The sequence below is a fragment of the Carassius auratus genome, chromosome 31 (genome assembly GCF_003368295.1).
Source record: "Carassius auratus strain Wakin chromosome 31, ASM336829v1, whole genome shotgun sequence".
Lineage (NCBI taxonomy): Eukaryota > Metazoa > Chordata > Actinopteri > Cypriniformes > Cyprinidae > Carassius > Carassius auratus.
Genome location: NC_039273.1, coordinates 6,362,674 through 6,384,794, shown reverse-complemented (window position 1 = coordinate 6,384,794; position 22,121 = coordinate 6,362,674). Strand labels below are relative to the sequence as shown.

At 35.2% G+C, this 22,121-nt stretch overlaps 1 protein-coding gene across 1 annotated transcript in view; it reads right to left on the bottom strand.

Annotated features, from left to right (window-relative positions):
* The window catches only part of LOC113050333 (contactin-3-like), a 55,273-nt gene extending 41,296 nt beyond the window's left edge, over nucleotides 1–13,977 (bottom strand). The window contains exons 1-2 of the mRNA XM_026213196.1: nucleotides 13,553–13,977; nucleotides 6,395–6,532 (exon numbers count right to left, since the gene is read on the bottom strand). Of these exons, the coding sequence (XP_026068981.1) occupies nucleotides 6,395–6,449 (55 nt within the window). The 5' untranslated portion in view covers nucleotides 6,450–6,532; nucleotides 13,553–13,977. The remainder of the gene's footprint in view (nucleotides 1–6,394; nucleotides 6,533–13,552) is intronic.
* Nucleotides 13,978–22,121: the final 8,144 nt, after the last annotated feature.

Below are 22,121 nucleotides of genomic sequence, written 5' to 3'. Positions count from 1 at the left end.
TGGTACATGCGATGACTATCCATTATGACATGTAGGCATATATATATTTATTATGTTTAGCCTACAAATATTTTTTATGCATTACAATCCTTTAATTTTTAATATTTGTCATGTTTGTGTGCTGCGGTGCATCCCTGTGTTTAATAAGCAGTGTGTACGCTCTTTAAATAACAATGAAAAAACATTGCACCAGAATTTAGACCAGGTTTGAGCTGCTCTATGGCGCAGTCTATTTCTAGTGCCAGCAATGTGCCTGAACACACCTCATTTTTAGACCAGCACGCCCATGGGCGCTAAAATGAGCGCAAATGCATTTGCTTATTAAACGACGTGGCGCTGGACGGGAAAATGCAAACGGCGTCAGACTGAAACTAGTAAACACACTTGCACTGCACCTTGCGTCGTATTGCACCGGGTGTATAGGGCCCAATGTATGTATATGTATGTATGTAAATACACACACTGATAAATTGTACTCCGTTACTGATTACAGATTGCATGATGATAATGGTAGTTATTAACGCAATCTAAGTTACAGTACGTATGTAGTAATGTAATCTGACCACTTCTTAGATTATTTTAATTTTTTAAATTACACTTTTTTAAATTAAACTTACCATTATATGTACATTATCGATATAAAAAAGCAGAGAGAAAGAGAATGTGTTCCAGTCTTTGATATAAGCACCATAAAATGCATTAAACATAACATTACACCGGGGTTCCCAATCTGGACTATTAATGTAAGAACTGCAGTGTGCTTGCGAGTTGTTAAAATGCCATAATATTTAAATCATAAAAATGTACGAAATAAATAATGTAAACACTAAAAATATAAATATTTTATTTGTTTACCTGCATGTCGACATGACCATTAACCAACATCAGAGAAGTGTAAACATGCAAATGTCTTAAAATAATTATCATTTTAAGAAGTTTGGCTGAGAAAACGTGAATTAATGTACATGATATTTGTTGTGAAGATGCTATACACAGCCATACACACACACATACACACACACACACACACACACACACACACACATACTATGCATGCTTTGACAGTTTCTTTTATTTGATACTAAAAATATCCAGGACTACAGAAAAACACCATTATTCACACATCGTTTACAGCTCCCCACACTTCATGTTTCAAGAATGGTGCTTCAGAAGACATCGCGCCCCCATGTAATATATAGAAATTAGGGGTGTAACGGTTCACAAAATTCACGGTTCGGTTCGGTTCAATACACTGATGTCACGGTTCGGTTCGGTACGGTTCGGTACGTTTTAGATACAGCAAAAAGAAAAAATTGGCAGATAAATTTCCTTGATTTTTTTAAAAATGTTTTATTTATTAAAACTAACAAAGTATGTGTTTTTTTTACATTGAACAATGATGGAGCTATTCTTTACCCATCTTCTATGGTGTTTTCTTAGCAGCATACTGTATAAAACAAAAATAGCTCCTTATAATTTTTTTTTTAAAAATTAAATGTAATATTGTTGTAGTGGTTATGAACAAATACAAAGATGTAACTCTTTTTATATGGAACTCTATAACTCTTTATATTTAGTGTGTTTTTACTCAATTGGTTCTCTATAGGGCTTATGTTTTTTGGAACAAAGCAGGAATTACGGTCTGTCTGAAATGGGCTCGTGAAGGAATATTGTAATGGGGCTCAATTACATTAAGCATGTTCTTAAAACCTGCGTTTTCCACTACAGAGTAAGGTCTCATATCCGCGGCTATAACGTAAATGCACCATTCGCTGCGGTGATGTCCGTATACGGAGACCGGGACGTCACCTGTAGGAGAAAAAAAAGCAATCCGTGGCGACGGTTTTGCAATCCGTCCCCTCAGTTTATAAACCGTACTCACGAATTCATAAACTGTTCACTCGATTTAACAAATCGTGCCCACGGATTAACAAACCGTGCCCATATGGAGCCAGAAGAGTCTCAATAAAGATAAATGCACACACTACAGTCACATATGCACACATAGGATTCATACATGCACACACATAATTCATAAATACACACACAGGATACACAAATGCACACAAAATTCACAAATGCACACACAAAATTTAAAAAGCACAGAAGATTTACAAATGCATACAAAATTCAGAAATGCACACAAAATTCAGAAATACACACACAATTTAGAAATGCAAACAACATTTACAAATGCACTCAAGATTCACAAATGCACAGGACAAGATTCAGAAATGTATTTCTGATGCACACACACATATATCTTGATTTACAAACTGCTTGCGGTCTGTGAACTTCACTGCATTTGTGTGTGAATTTTGAGACTCCCTTGACTTGGCTCGACACACAAATGCCTTTTTTTAAACAGGGAATGATCTGCAACCAATCAGATATCGCCCTTGTTTTAGCCAATCACAAGAATGCACCCCACGTGGAGGATTGTTTACTTATAAGCCAATCAGCGAACGACTCACTTTCCTCACGCAGCGAACGACTCACTTTCCTCAGCGAACGACTCACTTACCTCACACAGCCGGCGACTCACTTTGCGCAGCCAGCGACCCACTTTGCGCAGCGAACGACTCACTATCCTCATGAGTCACGCAGCGAACGACTCACTTTCCTCACCCAGCGAGCGACTCACTTTCCTCAGCGAACGATTCACTTTCCTCACGAGTCACGCAGCGAACGACTCACTTTCCTCACCCAGCGAGCGACTCACTTTCCTCAGCGAACGATTCACTTTACTCACGAGTCACGCAGCGAACGACTCACTTTCCTCACCCAGCGAGCGACTCACTTTCCTCAGCGAACGATTCACTTTCCTCAAGCAGCGAAGTTGAGCGAACGATTCACTTTCCTCAAGCAGCGAAGTTGAGCGAACGATTCACTTTCCTCACGCAGCGATCAACTCACTTTCCTAAGCGAACGACAGCCGGAGACCCACTTTTCGCAGCCAGAGAGCCAGTTTCCTTTCGCAGCGGACCACTGACTCTCTCTTCATGTAGGGACTGAATATTCTAATTAAAGTGACTTCTATATTGCATCCAAAAGAATATTTAGATATATTTAAATATTCATAAAGGTTTAAACATTTTTTTTTTTTTTACTTTCATTAAAATATTTCAATAAAATGAAATAATTGCCTATTGCAAATTTATGAATCCATGGTTAACTTTTTTTCTGCAGTCACTGGGCTATATGTATTGAGACATTTTTAAATTTATATTTAGTAAAAAATAATAAAAAATAAACCTGAATTGTAATCTAAACATCTGTATTTTCATACAATTTAATACAATTGCTGTGTGAACACGTTCATGTGATTGGCTTATAAGTAAACAATCCCCCTACATGGGGTGCATTCTTGTGATTGGCTAAAAGAAGGGAGATATCTGATTGGTTGCTGATCATTCCCTGTTTAAAAAAAGCATTTGTGTGTCGAGCCAAGTCAGGGGAGTCTCAAAATTCACACACAAATGCAGTGAAGTTCACAGACCGCAAGCAGTTTGTGAATCAAGATATATGTGTGTGTGCATCAGAAATACATTTCTGAATCTTGTCCTGTGCATTTGTGAATCTTGAGTGCATTTGTAAATGTTGTTTGCATTTCTGAATTGTGTGTGTATTTCTGATTTTTGTGTGCATTTCTGAATTTTGTATGCATTTGTGAATCTTCTGTGCTTTTTAAATTTTGTGTGTGCATTTGTGAATTTTGTGCGCATTTGTGCATCTTGTGTGTGTATTTATGAATCATGTGTGTGCATGTATGAATCCTGTGTGTGCATATGTGAATGTAGTGTGTGCATTTATCTTTATTGAGACTCTTCTGGCTCCATATGCCCACGAATTTCCAATCCGTGCACTTAGATTTTGTAAACCGTACCCTCGGTTTTTGAATCCGTACCCACGAATTCATAATCCGTGCGCACGCTTTCGCAATCCGTTCCCTCGGATTTGTAAACCGTACTCACGGATTCATGCAGCAAACTCCTACGTGTTAACATACAGTTTTATTGAATATTATTATGTGGAATAGGTTTACAGCAAAGTGCCTTAAGTGATTCTCTATCAAGTGTAGTACGAGGTGGAATACAAAGATTTAATAAGAAAGATGCGCATTAAAATCTTGTTCAATTGCTGATAATCTATAATAGCACTTGATTATTATTGTGCAATAAACCTGGCATTGTGACTGACTCTGGAGTAATTTTTTCCTCTTTTGTAAGTTATTTTGGATAAAAGATTCTTATGCATAACCTGTTTAATAATATATAATAATGATACAAATAAAAATAAAGTTATTTTTTATAATTTTAATTTGTAGGCTAAATAAATGAGTACAAGACAGTAAAAATATGTGTCATAAAATAATTTGTGAATTGCTTTATTTTTAAATAACCTTTGGACAGTTTTGGAAATGCTTGTGTACAATTCTTTCTTAACATGAAGACTTATTTTTGTGATTTTATTATACTAAGCTCCACCCACCTCACCCCACCTGCCGGAGTTAGATGCATGTTTCACTGTTAAGTGTAAAATGCGTGTCAGTTTTCAAATCCGAGGGAACGGATTGCGAAAGCGTGCGCACGGATTATGAATTCGTGGGTACAGATTCAAAAACCGAGGGTACGGTTTACACAATCTAAACGCAGGGACTGGGTTAATCCTGGGTACGATTTGTTAAACCGAGTGAACAGTTTATTAATTCATGAGCACGGTTTATAAACTGAGGGGACGGATTGCAAAACCGTCGCCACGGATTGATGTTTTTTCTCTCCTACAGGTGACGTGCGGGGCTCCGTACCGAGCCTTCAGCGCGTACTGAGTGAGCGAGCGCCTGACTGAGTAGCCTAACATAAACATATAAGTTGGTGTTTTTTTTTTCTTCGGGGGTGTCAGGGGCATTGCCTGTTACGTCGTTTGGGTTATTGGGCTACCTTGTTGAACGCATAACATTATATTTCACACACCTTTTTTATTTTCCAAATTTAATTAATTAGTCCAACGGACCGTTCGGTACATAATGCGTACCGCGTACCGAACCGAAAGCCTCGTACCGAACGGTTCAATACGAATACGCGTATCGTTACACCCCTAATAGAAATAGATTCCAGAGACTTTTATTCCAGCCATTATTTTCTCTATATTAATTAATAATATACAGGGATATATCCTGCAGCCACATTTACGATACAGTCAGAGAATTCTGCAAACACGTTGAAACACCATACTACAGGAAAATAAACTCCAGTGTCAGCTGCTGTTGAGGTAATATCAACAGAATAACATTTGTGAGTATCATTTCTAAAATGACAACTATTGTAACTATAACTATTTGATGCATGTGCCAGTTATAATTATTCTGTATTTCAGTGTCATGAATAGAAGATTAAAATTAAATAATGTAATCTATATTTCTCTTCACAATAGCATATGTACTGTCATTAATCAAACCTGTTGCAAATAGTGCCACCAACAAACAAAAATACATTCCCTCTGAGTTGCATTTGTAATCCACTGCATCCACAGAGGCAGAAAGAGGCAGTGGTTTCTAGTGAGATATATCCTGATAAACATTAATGGATAAATGGACTGAATGAACAAAAAAATATATTGTATGTACTGTACACTACCATTCAAAGGTTTGAGGTCAGTAAAATTTTTACACTTTAAAAGGAATCAATATTTTTATTCAGCGAGAAAATAAAATAAAAATAACAACAGTGAAGACATTTATAATGTTGCTATTCAGCAAAGAAAAAATGACCATGGTTTCCACAAAATTTAAAGCAGCACATCAGTTTTCAACATTGACATTAATAAGAAATTATTCTTATGCACCAAATCAGCATATTAGAATGATTTCCGAAGGTTCGTTTTTACATAAATTGTACATTAGCCTAAATTGTTACAAATAAATTGAGCTTTCAAAAATATATATATATATATTCTACTGACTTCAAACTTTTGAGAATTGCAGTGTATATATATAAAGAAAAATAACTTGGGGTTCAATTAATGTTAATAAATTAATAAATTAATGTTTTTTTAACATTGAGTGGTGCTTTCTTGTTGAAGTTTATTACTTCGAAAACTAAGCACAAAAAGGGGGTTACTTTCTCAATATCATATTATTTTCATTCTGAACAAAACATGATATTTAAGTCCAGTGGCATTCAAAATAACAATATATTGGACATGATTGCACATATAAACTTATCCAACTTCAGTGTCTTGTCTCAAACCTTCTCCAAGGACTGAATGAATCCAAGGCTTACGATAGTAACAAAAATCTTCCTATCATGACACATATACATTCAGCCCACAATAAAAACAGATAGAAAAAAAAAAAAAAAAATTCAGTTTGAAAAACAGCAGGACAATAATTTACCTGCAAGGCAGCCAATGATTGATAGCGCCACAAGTCGTTTCCATAGTAACGTCATCTTTAGTTGACAGGGGCAAGTATGACTCTCATCCAACTGCTTGTGAATGGAATGATTTCTCCCTTGAATGTGAGACGTATAATCTGTGGGGGAAAGTAATTACAGAAGTAATTAACATAAGATATTCTGAGTCAAATATGACAGACATGCTGCTTTTTATAGACAAATCTGAAAAATTACACCTCTGTTGACGTGATCACCTTGACTATGGAGACAAACACTGGTTAAATGTTGTTGGATCAAAGAAAAAGTTAACAACTGGGATGCTTTCAATGTGACGGCAACTAAAATATTAAAACACTGCAAACAAAAGTCCTGGGAGACTAGAGTTAAAATGTGCAGAAAAAAAATGCAATGATGTTTTGAGGATGAATGACAGGTGGGAGTAATGCTTCAATGGTAGAATAAAACAAGAAAGCAGACAGTTAGAAACCCCCAACTGTTAACTCTCTACAAAATATTCATTGCATTTTTAAAAGAGAGTAACAACTGCTTTTGTTCTGAAGCTTGATGCAGTCTAAAGTATGCATTATTATTTGTGATATCAAAGAAACAAACAGAAACCTGCAACATCAGAGAAATCAGGGGGCCGGAATTTGTTGACCTCAAAAGCTACTTTCTCTTGACTATTAATAGGAGCTAGAAGCCAACCTAAATACTGTTAGCTGCTTTCACTAGCACATAGCATTCCACCCACATATACAGGCAAAATGACATCTTCTGAGGCCCTGCGTAGGGTTGATTCTGACAGAATAATTTGCAATGACTTCTCAGAGGACCTTTCATTTTGATTGAAATGCAGACATTTACATATGAGGTTCATGCATATCTCAATTACAGTGTGATGCCATCTTGCAGGAAATATTCTTGCATTCAAAACAGATGGAGTGCAACCAAATGGAACAAAAAGCAGTGGTTTTGAGATGTGTCTTTCAAAGTTAAATTACTTTCAACTTAACACAGCGTCTTAAACAGTACAGTGTAATAAACGATTACATGTTTGGATTAAGCAGACCCCCCCCCCCCCAAAAAAAGGTACTTTTTTAGTTTTTAGTCGTAATCAGGCTACAGTTACTTTTATTTATTCATGATTCATAATTTATTGATTGTCCCTAATTCTTTTTTTTTTCATCTTTTAAACGTTCCTTTCTAAAATAACTTAGAACCTATATACTGTACATTCAGAAAGTCCATCATAGAGGCTTCTGGGTTAAAAAGCTACATTTACTGTATTTTCTACTATTATAAAAGCTATCTTAGCAGACTGGCATGCCCTTTTGGGATTTTTATTTCATGAGGGACTCACTCCTGTGAGTATTGGAGATTTTCCTTCACTCGCTTTATTTTGCTTTGAAAATCCCTAACTGTCACAGTTCCAGCTCTATGGCCTGAACCCATGTGATTTTTTTTTTTTCTATCTACAGAACCAGTTAGTCAGTCTTTATTTAACACCCTGAGGTTTAAAACCATTTGCACACACTATTTCCTCAGTTCTTTTTCATAAGCACATACTAATTTCTGTTGCACTGGCCCTTTAAATGAATAAAGGCATGAAGGCTTAGAGAAAGGGTAATCTGCTATCGTTTCATTATAATTGCTTCAGAGAAGCCCCTTGTTTAGTGCTGTATCCCAGTGAGGATAACTGCTGGGTGTCTGTCATAATTGCAGGGACAGGGGGTCTCTGGGTGGATTTTCCTGGTGTCTTTTAAGTTTGGGGGCACATTATGCCGCAGGAAACTCTGTCAGATTGGATTACATAGCTCAGCTTTTGACAAGAAAGAAGAGGAACTGTAGCTGGAGTCCTCCAATGAAAAACATCACATTTGTTATTGTTTCTCATTATGACCTCTGCATGCAACCAACCCCATACCCCCCGCCCCCCAACCACCAAAAAAAAAAAAAAAAAAAAAAAAAAGAAGCATGCTAACAGGCAAGCTGACAAAATAAAGGATAAGTCACACCCCACAGCAAGGCTTCCAAGATCAGATTTCTGTTGGTAAAAAGAAAATGTGGTTTAAAGAAACTGGATGTAGATTTCAAATAGTGAGCATGTCACATCCAGCAACATGAGAGACAGGGCATGAATTGCAAGTACAACCAATCTCTCAAGAGCCTTTTCCAAAAAACTGAGCTGTGGTGTCATTTTCACTAGCTTCCTCCAATCATCTTATTAAGCAAAAGGATCAGCATTCAACTAGCAAATGTAATGAGGCGGTGCAGCATCACCTCTGCAGCAATGCCATGCCATAAAAACCATTTTGTGCTCCTATTGCACCATTGCTTGGTTACCATTAACACTGTTTTGGCATATAATGGATATAATAAGTGTTTAAAGGTGTCTGTTTTGCAAAGTATGACAGACAAGTGGAAAGCAATTCAGGCTGATTTCATACACATCAAGATCTGAGGACTGAACCAGCATGCACAACGGTCTACACGTGACAACTGGATAACACAATGTATAACAGATCATCGTCAGTACGAGAAGCTTTAATGAACATGCCAAGCACTGTAGCTCTTATGATTATGGTGCACAATATTTCAGCAACTAACTGTTGATGATAAAAATATGTTTTCAACCAGTTGTTTTTTTGTTTTGTTTTAGTTTTTTCAATCAGTCAGATTTTAGGGTTAGGGTTAGGCTAGTGGTTGTTAGCTGGTTGGTTGCACCCTAAAAATAGGGTCAATAAAAACAAGAATTCTGACCAAAAGCTACCGTTGATTGATGAAGTGTCCTACTTGGCAAATTCATCCCCTGACAAACTGAGGTTCTGGAGGAAACAGCCCCTAAAACCATTCCCATCATGCTTTTGAGCAAGCCACTTAACCCCAGGTTATTCCACGGGGATCATCGTTTTAATAAGTATACTTTTTTGGAAAGAAGTGTCAGCTAAATTACTTCTTACACTAAAGCCCTGAACCTGAGCATTACGTGTACTTACAGTCTATAATTACTGTAGATCAACTGCTTGGCGGTACTTCGGCTGACATTAAACATTTGGTGTGGGAGCTGGTTTCACACTCCTGCTATAAATCATCAGTTCTTGTAACAATGTGGTGAAGTTGACAGTATATTGTGTTTTTGACAGTGAGAGTAAATCATGTTCCATGCCTGACCATCAAACCTTAGCAATCCAATGGAGAAAAATGTACTGTGATGATGTCTGCTTAAACTACTGTTTTTATTGTGAACTAAAACTATTAAAGATATTTTCCATTAATTGAAATTAATAATGAAATAAAACAAGACAAAACATTAGATGAACATCTTAAACTTAAAAAAGTCAAATATATACATTTTGCTTTGACAACTAACTGAAATAAAGTTGAAGTTCTAAACTAAAAATAATATAATTAGTTCCTAAAACCAAAACGTAAACAAAATAAATACAAACAAAACAAAATCACAACATTTTAAATAAAAGCATAAAATTTAAAAATAAAAATAAATACTATAATAGTATATAAATGATACTAAAATAACAATTGCAACAAATACTGAATGAAATGGATAATTCACCCATTCACTGCAATTATAAAGCTTGAAAGAGCTAGGACATTTTTTTATATGAGTAAATCATGGGGTGATTTTTGGGTGAACTACCCCTTGAAGCACCTTGAGTGCAAATGACCTACATGTATGAATACAGAGGTGAGCACAACTAAAGCCGACTTCTTGAACAGCGTTATACATAATTCAACCGTACTTATCTATCACAGTATTTAGATTTGTAGGCCAACATTCCTAGAAACAGATTTCCTCTCAAATTTAAAGCTGTGTTCTATAAAAGTGTCACGGGGGAAAGAGAGAAAGGGCTTGGCACAGTTTGGTACTGTACATAGTCTAGTTATTTACACTACATGCAAATCAGTGGGCGGGGCTAAACAGGCAGTAGGCCTTGGCGATAAAACTGTATCGATATTTATCGACAGTACACCTTGTTCGATATCAATGTAAAAAATCTTCGCTATAGCACACGATATAGGCACCTGCTGTGAGTGATGCAGACAGCACACACAAATATGAACACATGCTGATTTGAGAGCTGTGCCTGCCTGTGATGAGGAGATTGTGAATAAATAATGAATATTTGTTGAATTTAAAATTGCATTTGAATGTTAAGTGTGCATCAGGGAACATCATCAGTGGCATGCGGGATGTCGTGATAATTTAAGTGACATTGTTGCATTTTAATGTTTTGTTAGTCTACTCTGGCCCACGAGACCCTTCACTGCTGCGTTATTCTGTCAAAATATTAGAGAAATATAAGGGCTCATTGTGGAGAAGATTTTGACAAAGGTTAAAACCGAAACCAAGCCATTCACATCGATGCACACTCAGCACATTTTTTTAGGCAAACAACTATGACTGCTGAACTTGCGACTCACACAAGAGATGTGTAGAAAGCCATGCAAAGTTTAAACCGTTGAAACTTTTAGAAAAAAACGTCACAAATTTGTGGAGGTTTATTCCTTTTAAATAGATGTTTGTTAATTTTTTTATTTTGTGTTTGATTGTTAAAACAACAACTATTTGATGTTTGTCTCAATAAATTGCATTAATTTAAAAAGACAGTGGTTAAATAATAATAAAAATAAATAAATAAATAATAATAATAATAATAATAAAATATATAATATATATATATATATATATATATATATATATATATATATATATATATATATATATATATATATATATATATATATAGCTTTTTGTTTTAAAAAAGGTTACAAAAATGACAATAATTATCAATACCAAACAATAAGAAAAATTATATTCAATATAACAGGCAGTGATGCAGAAGCAGGCGTTGATCTTCTTCTGGGAGGCAGTGCTTAGCCACGCTATTATGTCATAAACTGGTACATTCCACAAGTCGTTGTGGCAGATTGGCTTCCGCATAGGCTGATTTTAGACTAAAGAAAAATGTTTGAGTTCTGAAATTTTTTTTTTTTATAGTATAATTACCTTTTACATGTCAAAAAATCAATGGCATTTTTATTTCTCAGTTCATGACCTCTTTAAATGACCTCTTTAAATAAATAACCTTTGTGCTATATTACATGTTTCAAAATAACTTTAACAGATCTTCAATACATTGTTTGATCTGGTTCACCAAATCAGTCTGAAATGATTTGTTTATGAATCAGAGACGGCGAGTGATCTGGTTGCAAACTTAATTGACTTGACTTCAGCAGACTTGGGACATACAGTAGCATCACATGGACCACAAGTAAATTCTACAAAATGTATTTGTTTAAGTTCCAAAGAAATAAGAGAGTCATACAGGTTTAGAACAACACAATGACAACTTTCATCTTGGAGTGAAGTATTCCTTTAGGCCTCAGCCTGAGATTTTAAAAAGATAGACTAGAAAGATAATGAGAGAGAAAAAAAAAAAAGTTTGTGATCCAGACTGCAGAAAGCAAATTCAAGAGATAGATTTAAAGAAAGGCAGAAAAAAAAACATTGTTATATAAACTAACATTACTTTTATCTCTAATTAATTCCTCCCACATGTTCCAATTTATCTTTAGTCTCTCTTTAAATAAACTTTATACGCCAAGTCTCAGAGGAAACCAAGCTGTGCTGTGGAGTGGTTCGACCGAATTCTGCACACTGCTGTTTCCCACTGTTCTCACCTCTAATTTGGCTGTGGTTGTTAGCAACAAAATTAGATGAGCAATGTATCCCAGATGCATCCATAAATAAACATGATCACACGAGAGAAGGATCCCATTCCTATTTGAATAGCAGATGTGGTGCGGATAGAAAGCTGATTGTGTATTTTGTCCTGTCTGTCATGCCTCTCTAACTCCTTCAATACATAATGGCACGAAAGTTCCCACAGTTTAGTCACACCTTTGTGAGATTATAACCCAGGCGATAGAGGCCGTGTTTGCTGAACTATGGAGAGGCTGATGGTTTATTGATCCACCTAACACTTGTTTGAGGGTTAACTTCTAAAGAAACTAACCCAGGTCGGATCAGAAAACTATTACGTGGCTTTACCGTCTTACTGACAACTGTTCTCAAATGTTTCAACAAATTCATTTCCATCCTTTTCCCAGTCATTCCTGATAACTCTGCGGAATTTGATTAAACAATTATTCTTATTAGCATTCATATGACTCCAAGAAGATCCTCAAAAAAGACTGATGTTTCAAGCTGACAAGTTATATAATTTGACAAATTAGCAATATCTATCCGTTTAAAAACAGCGCAAAACCAGAAAAAATCACTTTTTCAGGCTTGGAAAGCACAATTCCATGAAATTTCTCTCCATAGAATTCCATAAACATGTGCCTTCCATACTATGTGAGGAATGCATGAAAGGGGAATTCTGTTACGGATGACTTGAATAAGAAAAAAATTAGATTTTGTAGACCTTATAGGTAGCACCTGCCAGTACCTTATAAATAATCTCTTAACTCTGAGGGAATAAAAGGTTATCTGCAAGATACTGTATGAGAGATGTTTGTGCCCTGTGTGATCTTCTGCCCTATGAGATATCATGAGATGCTGATTTGATCTCTTACTGAACATCAAGTTGTTCTTTATTTTTTGTTCACATGAAGCCTATGTTATATTACACTTAAAGCTGGAAGGTTTTGTTGAGAGGCTACACATGAAAGATGCACATTAGAGTTCTGATATAATTTGTGGTGTCATATGAATGAAAGACTGAATGAATTAAATCACCCCAAATTTTGTTTGATATTTAATACTCTAAAAAATCTAAGTGAAAAGTCTAAGCCTGTTTAAACATTTTATTATTATTATTATTATTATTATTATTATTTGTTATAAACTCTGTCCTTTTAAATCTAAAATTAGGCTACCTCACATTCAGCCGAGTCTAATGCTTTAAGAGTTGCATTGCTTTTGCCTCCATATATTATTTCCTAAAAGTACTGAAAGATCGCAAGTGGCACGGTTTTAAAGAATCCGATTATAAATCAAGGTCTTGGTCATAACGATATTCGTAATGTACAATCATTTAGGCTACATTATTTGGCATCTCCAATAAAACTTGGCTTAAGCTACAGTTTAACTCTAAATAATTGAACAGTGCATGGCTGATGATTCAACTCACCGTGATGCGCTCCCGTTCACTGTATTCCGAAGTAAGAGAAGACGTGGGAATTTATTCCATATTCAGTGATGAGATGAACCTCAGCACCTCTAACCCCATAATGTCGTGTGCAACATCTTTCCTTATATTGTTCTCTCACTTTTAGTACCAAAGAAATGTCTTCTAAAATCGAAGCCTATGGAGTCGGACAGAAAAACGATGTTTATTCCATCTCGTGCACAGAGATGCTCCTCGTATTCCTGAAAGCGCCCCGCAATTAGTCCACGAATCACAGCGCCCCGGTGTATCCGCTGCACGCACGTGCCTCGTGATCGGTTCCGACCAGGAGAGTGATCCAGAAAGACGGTTGGTTAGGTATAGGCTATATGATGCGTGTCTCCTCCTCCAGGCGCTCAGTGGATGAAATGCGCAGTTGTGGTACCTAACATGCTGATGCACCTCCCGCTGAAAGTGGCTTTGTAGCACGCCCCAAATTCACAAGTGCCTCTAAGGGAAGATTTTTATGTGATGGGGATCGTTTGCATCACTTGTCTAATGCCTGTCTTCTCCTGTAGTGCCATTCGCTATTTTCTGGTTTGTGCAGTCATAAACTGGTACATTAAGAATTTCATTTGAAATCTTGCACTATTAGAAATGTAATAGCATGCATTGGCTCTGCTTTAATTTCCAGTTAATTTGAATAAGCCTATGTATTTTATACCCTACTGACTACCAGAAAGAAAAAAGAAAAGAAAAAAAAGAAAAGAAAAAAGTGAGTTATTATTATTATTATTATTATTATTATTATTATTATTATTATTATGTCATTGCATTGATATGTGCTATGCTGATATATGACAAGGGCAGCTGAGGATAAACCTAATATGTAAGAAGAATCAGTTGTTCCACAAAAGCATCCCTCTGAAGCACTGTTTGTTCACGGCTTGACTTAGGGGAGGTGAGTGCTAGTTGTCACATGTTTTACTCATGTGAATATTTCTCAGGGCAGGTTTATTTTTGAAAGTCAATTAAAGTCTTGGCTACAAAAAAGCACTTAAGCATGTTCACCAATAAAACACATCATACACAGCAATCAACCCAGTGTGGCAGAAAAAAACCTGTGTCATATAGGTTATGTTAAAGCAATATTTTGGAATAATTTTTTTTTACAGCATGGAAAACAACAACTTGCCCCAATAAATGAAAAGCTACTGTAAGCTGCCATTTTATGTTCATTTGATTATGCAACAACAATTAAAATGCGATTGTAATTAGAATTTTTAGTTTGGAAGACAGAATTCTATGTACTGATAATTATATGAAGCATAGGTATTTATAGGTATTTTTTAAACAAACATTCAAAAGATACAGCTAAAGAAAATATGCATTTGTGTAATTTGACTTTTGCCTCAAAACCATATAGGTACTAACATATAGCCTTTATGGATTCCATGTGTGACAATTTGCCCCAGTCTCCCATAATTTAAACTGACTAGGAAATAAGTGAATCTCATAACCCTGCCATTCCAGGTCATTCGGAATTTGGCTACAAAACAGCACACCCTACTGCTGAATCCCACCATAACACAGTTACTGTTCCTCTTCTGAACCTTTCGCAACCTTTGTCCTTCAATGTAATAGACTGCTGAAAAATAATAATAATAATAAAAAATTGGTCAACAATCCTGCTGTCCAGACTGGTTTGATGGTTTTGGAGGGTTTGGGGCCACCTTGGTAAAGCAAGGAGACCAGCTGAACAAACTAAAGCCAGACTGAACTATGAACTAAACTGGACTCTGGACCACCTCAAGTCAGATTTCAAGAACATACTGACTAGCTGAGACCAGTTCATTCAAGTCCGAGTCTAGGCCAGGTCCAAATGCTCTTTAAAATATGATCGTAGTCTCGGACAAGAGTCCAAGTCTCGTCTTATCTGGACTGGGGTACTAAAACACTGCTACTGGTTTAAGCTGTTAATTTTCATCACCAAATAAAATTTATTTCCGGTTATAATTTAACCAATCATTGATCCTGTTATATTTGCAATAAAAAATATTTAAAGGATAACCAAGAATACATCAATATGATTTTGCAGAGTAAACCAAACAGTTAACAGTGTCAGTCGATAAAGACTGTTATATTTCGAGACTGGAGCAGTGGAGTTGTTAAGCATCAGAAATAAAATAGACACTGATAAGAGATTGAGCAAATGGTCTTTGAGAAATGTCTGAAAAATAATATCATTTTTTTTTTCATTTAACTATGTGCACTGGACCCTCATCTAGTGAAGAAAACATCTTTGGCTTTTAACGGCATTAGCTGTTGTTTTGTGCACACTTGTGCACCGGCCAGTCATGTGGGAATTTTAGCTTAAGATGAGCATAAACTGGCATTGTACAGCTATATTAAAAGAGTAATTCACCCAAACTGAAAACTCTATTTTTACTTTCCCACCCGCATACGTCACATACAATTTTACATGAAACATTTTTTAAAAAGGGGATAATATATCAGTGAATGGAGACTTTTCTTCATTTTGGAATATGTTCTATGTGTCATATGGAATACTTCTAAGGTGTTTTTCTTATCCTTTTGGAGCTTGACAGATTCGGTCACGATAATTGTTCTTTTTTTTCAAAGTTGTAAATTAATAATGGAATAAAATATGTGTTTTGAAGAAAAATGCTATTTCAGTCTTTCTATAAAAAAAAATTCATGTTTAATTCAATGTGTTAAGTGCCATTTCTTTGTAATTTTGAAAAAAATAAAATAAAAAAAAGATTAATAATTTCAGAGTGAAAATTGGTTCAAAGTATACTTTATCATATGCTGCAAAAATTATGTTGGAGCTACTGTACATAAATAGCTGTGTGAAAACTCTGTGAAAAAATTCTTCTTCTGGACAAAATATACAATAAACATATGAGGCATATTAATATATGAACAAGGAGGAAAGATATATTTAATCCTTGCACAATTTATGATTTTATAGCTTACATATTTAATAATATTTAATAGACAAGTAACTTTAAGTTGTTGCCTCCTAGCTGAACCAGCGACCTAAACATCCAAGCAAACATTATTATGAAATGCAGCCCTTACCCTCAAATTTAATTATCCAGACTTGAGGATAAGACACTGGCTATAAATCTTCTCACATTATTTTATCTTCCAATACAGAGGAAAAAATGGCATCAAACAGAATTTGATCCCTCATTTGGTGAATATCCAGCTGGGGTTTGTGAACTTCAAAGATGGGCAGGTGACACAGATCCATCTGGTTCCCCTATAGGCTTTGAGTACCTGTAAATCAAGGGCGCCACACTGCTTATTCAGTATGACGTCTTTCATTGTATTCTCTAGACAGTATGCCTTGTCTTACTTTGGATTTTTAACAATTATTTTCTGAATGGCTTGAGTTTAAATGAGGTGAATGAAGTTCCAAATCAAAGCTAATCTCGTCAGATGAGGAGTATTGCACCATATATTTGAAGTATAATATATTTGAAGTGTTTTCAAATATATTATACTTCGTGTTAATTTATTTATGAACTCATAAATCACTTTCTTCTAATTTGTTTGCAGTGCCATTTTACAATGCCCCGAATTCCTAGAAAATCATTATTTCTAGCTTTCAAAATATATTTAGTAATGGAACTCCTGAATGACTTGTCAATCATGGCTCATCATTAATCATAACTAAACAGTTGGGGAAACTTTTAATGACTTGTCATCAATCATAAATGGCATAATCATCAATCACGTTCAAACTGTTGTGTTCGGGAAACTTTTAATTAAACCTAACGCTTGACCTATATATTGATTTATTTGGTTAGTTTTTATTTTTAACAAATCACAAAAAAAAAAAAAAAAAAAAAAAAGAAGAAGTTGCATTTACAAAAATATAAGCTGTAAAATGCCATTTAATATCAGCCATCTAAAAAATTGGTCAACAATTTGATGAAACATACTGAAAGTATCTAAAAAAAAATCATTAGTATCTCCAACATTGGCTGCCTGGACAAGGAATTAATTGAAGAAATTAGCAAAAGAGCAGTATAAGTTAAGTTAAGTTAAGTTAAGTTAAGTTAAGTTAAGTTAAGTTAAGCATAACTTGCTGTTCATATCAGCCTTCAGTTTTAACCCTCTAGTCTGTGGCATGATGCTCCATCAGGGTAACTCCTTTTCTATTTGCCTATAAAATGGCAATAAATGCTAAAAAACACAATGTCGTGCTAAATTATAGTTGGGGTTTCATCTTGAGTTCCACACTTAGCCCTTTGTATGTTATTGTTATGCTTTGACTGTCATGTCACTTCATCATACCTGTGTCATACAAGATCAGTGTTTGGTTATTGTGCGATATTGATTCACATTGCCTGTCTTATTGTATGCCATAACTCAGGACTGCTGGAACATTTCTCAACGTGTCCAGCTCACCAAACAGCCCTATTGACTAAGTTGTTTGATCCACAACAGAGAACACAGAAGCAAGTGTACAAAAACACAGGGAACGAGGCATCAGTACAAACACACATAGTGTCTGCATGGTCGACTACACACTCATCTTTCATGACTTCTCATTTGGAGGCTGTGACAGCCCACTGGTATTAATTAAAAAGAGAGGGAGATCTGTACCACTCAGCTCTGACCCACAACAGACATTGCTCCCAATTAGGTGCCCTCCTAAGACTCTGCTGCTAAGGCTTTTTGGCATCATGGTTTACAGAGTGATGATTCGAGGTTGTAAATAATTGCATGGTTGTGGTCAGGACTCCAGTTTATTTTGAACACGATGCAGTGCTGCGGACTCTTGTGAAACATCTAACACTCTATGTGAATATAGTTTTGCTGAGTAGACAGTTGAATAATATTAAATATTTTTTTACTTTCTTCCATTGAAGACAACAGAAGGTTGTGTTTTCCATGCAGTTACTAATTAGAACTGAATCTTTCAAGCTTTTACTGATTGATTAGTCATTGGTGAAGGATTTTTAATTTAAATTTAAATTTTTTAATTTTTTTTATGACTCAGGAATAACTAGTTTCAGAAAGTGATTTGTTTACTTCGTCGTAACCACACATATGCAACATTGGTAGAAATCTCAGTACAAAAGAAGAGTCTTAAGGCCTGTTCAAGACAAGAACAAGAACAACAACTATAAAGATTAAATTAATGATAACTTTATTATCTGCTATTATTTTACATTTAAAATGAATGTTAAAACTATATCTTTATTGTTATCTTTAAACTTTAGTTCTAGTTCTAGTCCATCCTTAGTGTTAATGAGCCTTTACTGCTTGCTCTGATGTGTGTTTTTTCATTCATTACTCACATGAAGGAAACAAAAATGATCTGTTCACCTCAGTTCATTCAGCTTCTCATACTCGGACTAGAACACGCAGTAGGGAAGCAGTAGAGTTCTGAAAAAATTATACAGCATTTTAAAAGTGATCTATATGATTTGTACACTATATTTCAAAGTCTTCTTAAGAGTGTGCGTGTGCGTGTGTGTATGTGTTTTTACAGAAGAAAACATGATGGCAAATAAATGATGAAAGATTTTTTTATTTATTTATTTTTTTTTTTTAGTGAACTGTTCCTCAGGGGAAAAAAATAAATGGGCTCAGACACAGCCATATGAAATGTCTGGCGAGTCCTTTAGATATGAAATATCTATTGTGCCTGTTTGAGTGTTGCAGCTGCCGATATCAATCTTATCTCTGCACAGTCTGAGTTTGTTTAGTGCCTGTGTTTGGTTCTTTTAGCAGATAGAGGATTTTTTTTTCTTGACTGAGCAAGTTTGCAACACTCACTCAAAAACCTATTGCTAGCTTTTCAATCCATTGCGTCCCACTTCATCTTGTGATAAAATAATCTTTGAACTAGGGGCGTCGCTAGACATTTTGTACTCAAATACTTCAGCGGAACATTTCAGTGAAATACCTCCGGCAAAATATTACTGATAATAAATTCTTGCCTGATAATGGAGATTGCTGTACTGACCTTAAGATAATTTTTAGAAATAATTCCTCCGTTTTCTGGCAGCTGTTTAAAAACAGAACCAGCAGCAGCAATGCCACGCTAGCAAAGGAATCATAATTGCTCTAAATCATCAAACTGGTTTGCAAACAGAAAGCATTTGTGATCCAGTTTGATTTATTTGGACAGTTCACTCATGCACCGAATCATTTGATATTTACCCACAATCTATTGTAGGAAACAAAATCACTTGCAAGCAATGAAGCAGCATTTTTATGTGGAGAGTAGCTTCCAGCTTGTGGACGACTCTGTTGCAGACAAAATTATGTATATGCATACATCCATAACATAATCAAAATAAAATTTCTAAATCTAGTTCTATATCTAGGCCTATTCATTAAATAACTAAGTAAAACAACTATTAATTTTAAAATTCATTTTAAATATTGTCAAGATACTGTGCAAATAAACACCTGGCCCTTTCCAGTGTGTTTCTTTCTTTCTTTTTATTTTTCTGGATTGCAAAGTAACTGTCAAATAGAAGTACAGTATTTTACATATCTGCTTTTTGACATATGCTTATTAATAGCATGTTTATCACCACTGGGGATTCTGAATTTCCTAAGGGGATCTTTAAAACTGGATCATATCCCAGGAGACCCCTGCAAGCCTGCATCTGACAGCTAAAAGATCACCGTATTTATATGCTCAACAACAAATCATATGCACACAGAAGCCAGAAAGGCAAGTCCTTAATGCAAACTAGCACTCTGAATCCATCTCTTTATCCTGCTCCGTTTGTAATCAGAAGTGTTATAAATGATGCTGTATTCCCATGGAGCTGTTCTATGCTGGAAGAACAGGAAGTGAGTGAGCTTTTGATGGTTTCTTCCTAATCTTTCTCAATAGGTTAAAGAAAGTGTGAGGCCCTGGTGCTGCATGATTCTACAGAGCATTGTCTGAACCAATACATGTGTTATAATAGTGTGGCATTTATATTGTTTATGCCTTTGGAACGGAAATGCAATATGGAAGCACCAAATTTCTTTACAATTTCTATATGCATGTGTTAAATGTTTGGCTATGCCAAAACAGAAACAGTTTATTTCTCATTTATTTTTCTGGCAGTTCTAATTGTTTTTATTTAACATACATTTCGATTTGTTACTCATCCATATATCACTCTTGTGCATCATTGTATTTTCTAAGTGAATTACAATTGGCTGCTTTGTAGATTTCTAGACATATGGCAGTTGTTATTTATTTATTATTTTTATACATATCTGATTATCAGTATGCATGTGTATTATGCAGCAAATCTGATTACAGCATACACAGACAGCAGCAGAAAATCAGAAAACCCAGAGGCAATGACGTGAGTTTGGAAAACAGGGAATGTCTGTGAAATGTGCTTTGCAAAAGACATTATTTTGCTCATACATTATTCAAAAACACCTGACTACAAGTAAAATGTAGACACATCTTGTTACATAACATGATGCTTCAGTCAATCAATTAACACTTAACTAACAGTCTATTGAAGTGGAAAGCTGTGTGTTTGTAACAAACATTTTATCTTCAATGCGATGCTTTTGGGCGAAATACCAGCCCATAATCCATAATAATGTTTCCTCCAGTGAAAAAGACCATTCCATGTTTTCTCTCACATCAAAATAAATCCACTGATATTTGTTTAGAACTGGTTTCACTTGTAAACGCTGATTGATCTTTGCATATTTCTCTCCCAATTCAAACGAAGGCAAAAAAAAAAATTAAAAAAAATAATAAAAAAAATAATATATATATATATATATATATATATATATATATATATATATATATATATATATATATATATATATATATATATATATATATATATATATATATATATATATATATAGTTCTTTTATTAATTTTATTTATTTATCTATTTTATTTTTACCAGAGGATGCAATATTACGTTTAGAAGACTCATATTTTACCCAGAAGTTGAGGTTGAAAATGTCTTGATGAAGTCACTGAGCAGGTTTTTGTTACTCGACATTCATGTGACCAGCTTGAAAATTAGTGAAATTTGCGAGGGGAAGTTTCTTAAATTGTTTTGTGCATTCCTTTTAGAATTACTAGATTTCACATGCAAAATGTTTGCAGCGCAACAGTAAATGTGACCGCACCTTTTAAGTCGATTGATACTATTTTTCTTATTTTATGACCTTATTTGACTAAACACATTGTCTCTGAACCAATGCTTTTGCTCAGTGTGAAGCGAGAAGGCAGGCCAAGAAGGCAGGATACAGTAGAGAATCTCTCTTTATCACTCTTTTGTCTCATGATAAAGGGGCACCTCAGCCACCACTTATATCTTCACTTATCCACCGTGGCATCCTTTCAAGCTAGGGCGTGCCATTTGCCTATTTATTTAAATGTCATCAATATTTAATTTGCAAACGTGTTGCAGGAGATCACAAGAGCACTCACAAAGGACCTCAGGCAGAATATGCAATGCCTTGATAAATATTTCAGCACTCCATTTCGCCAGCTCCCCCACTGACTCACTGTGTGCCTTAAGCGAATGCATGCAAGAATTAAACATGCTATAGCAGT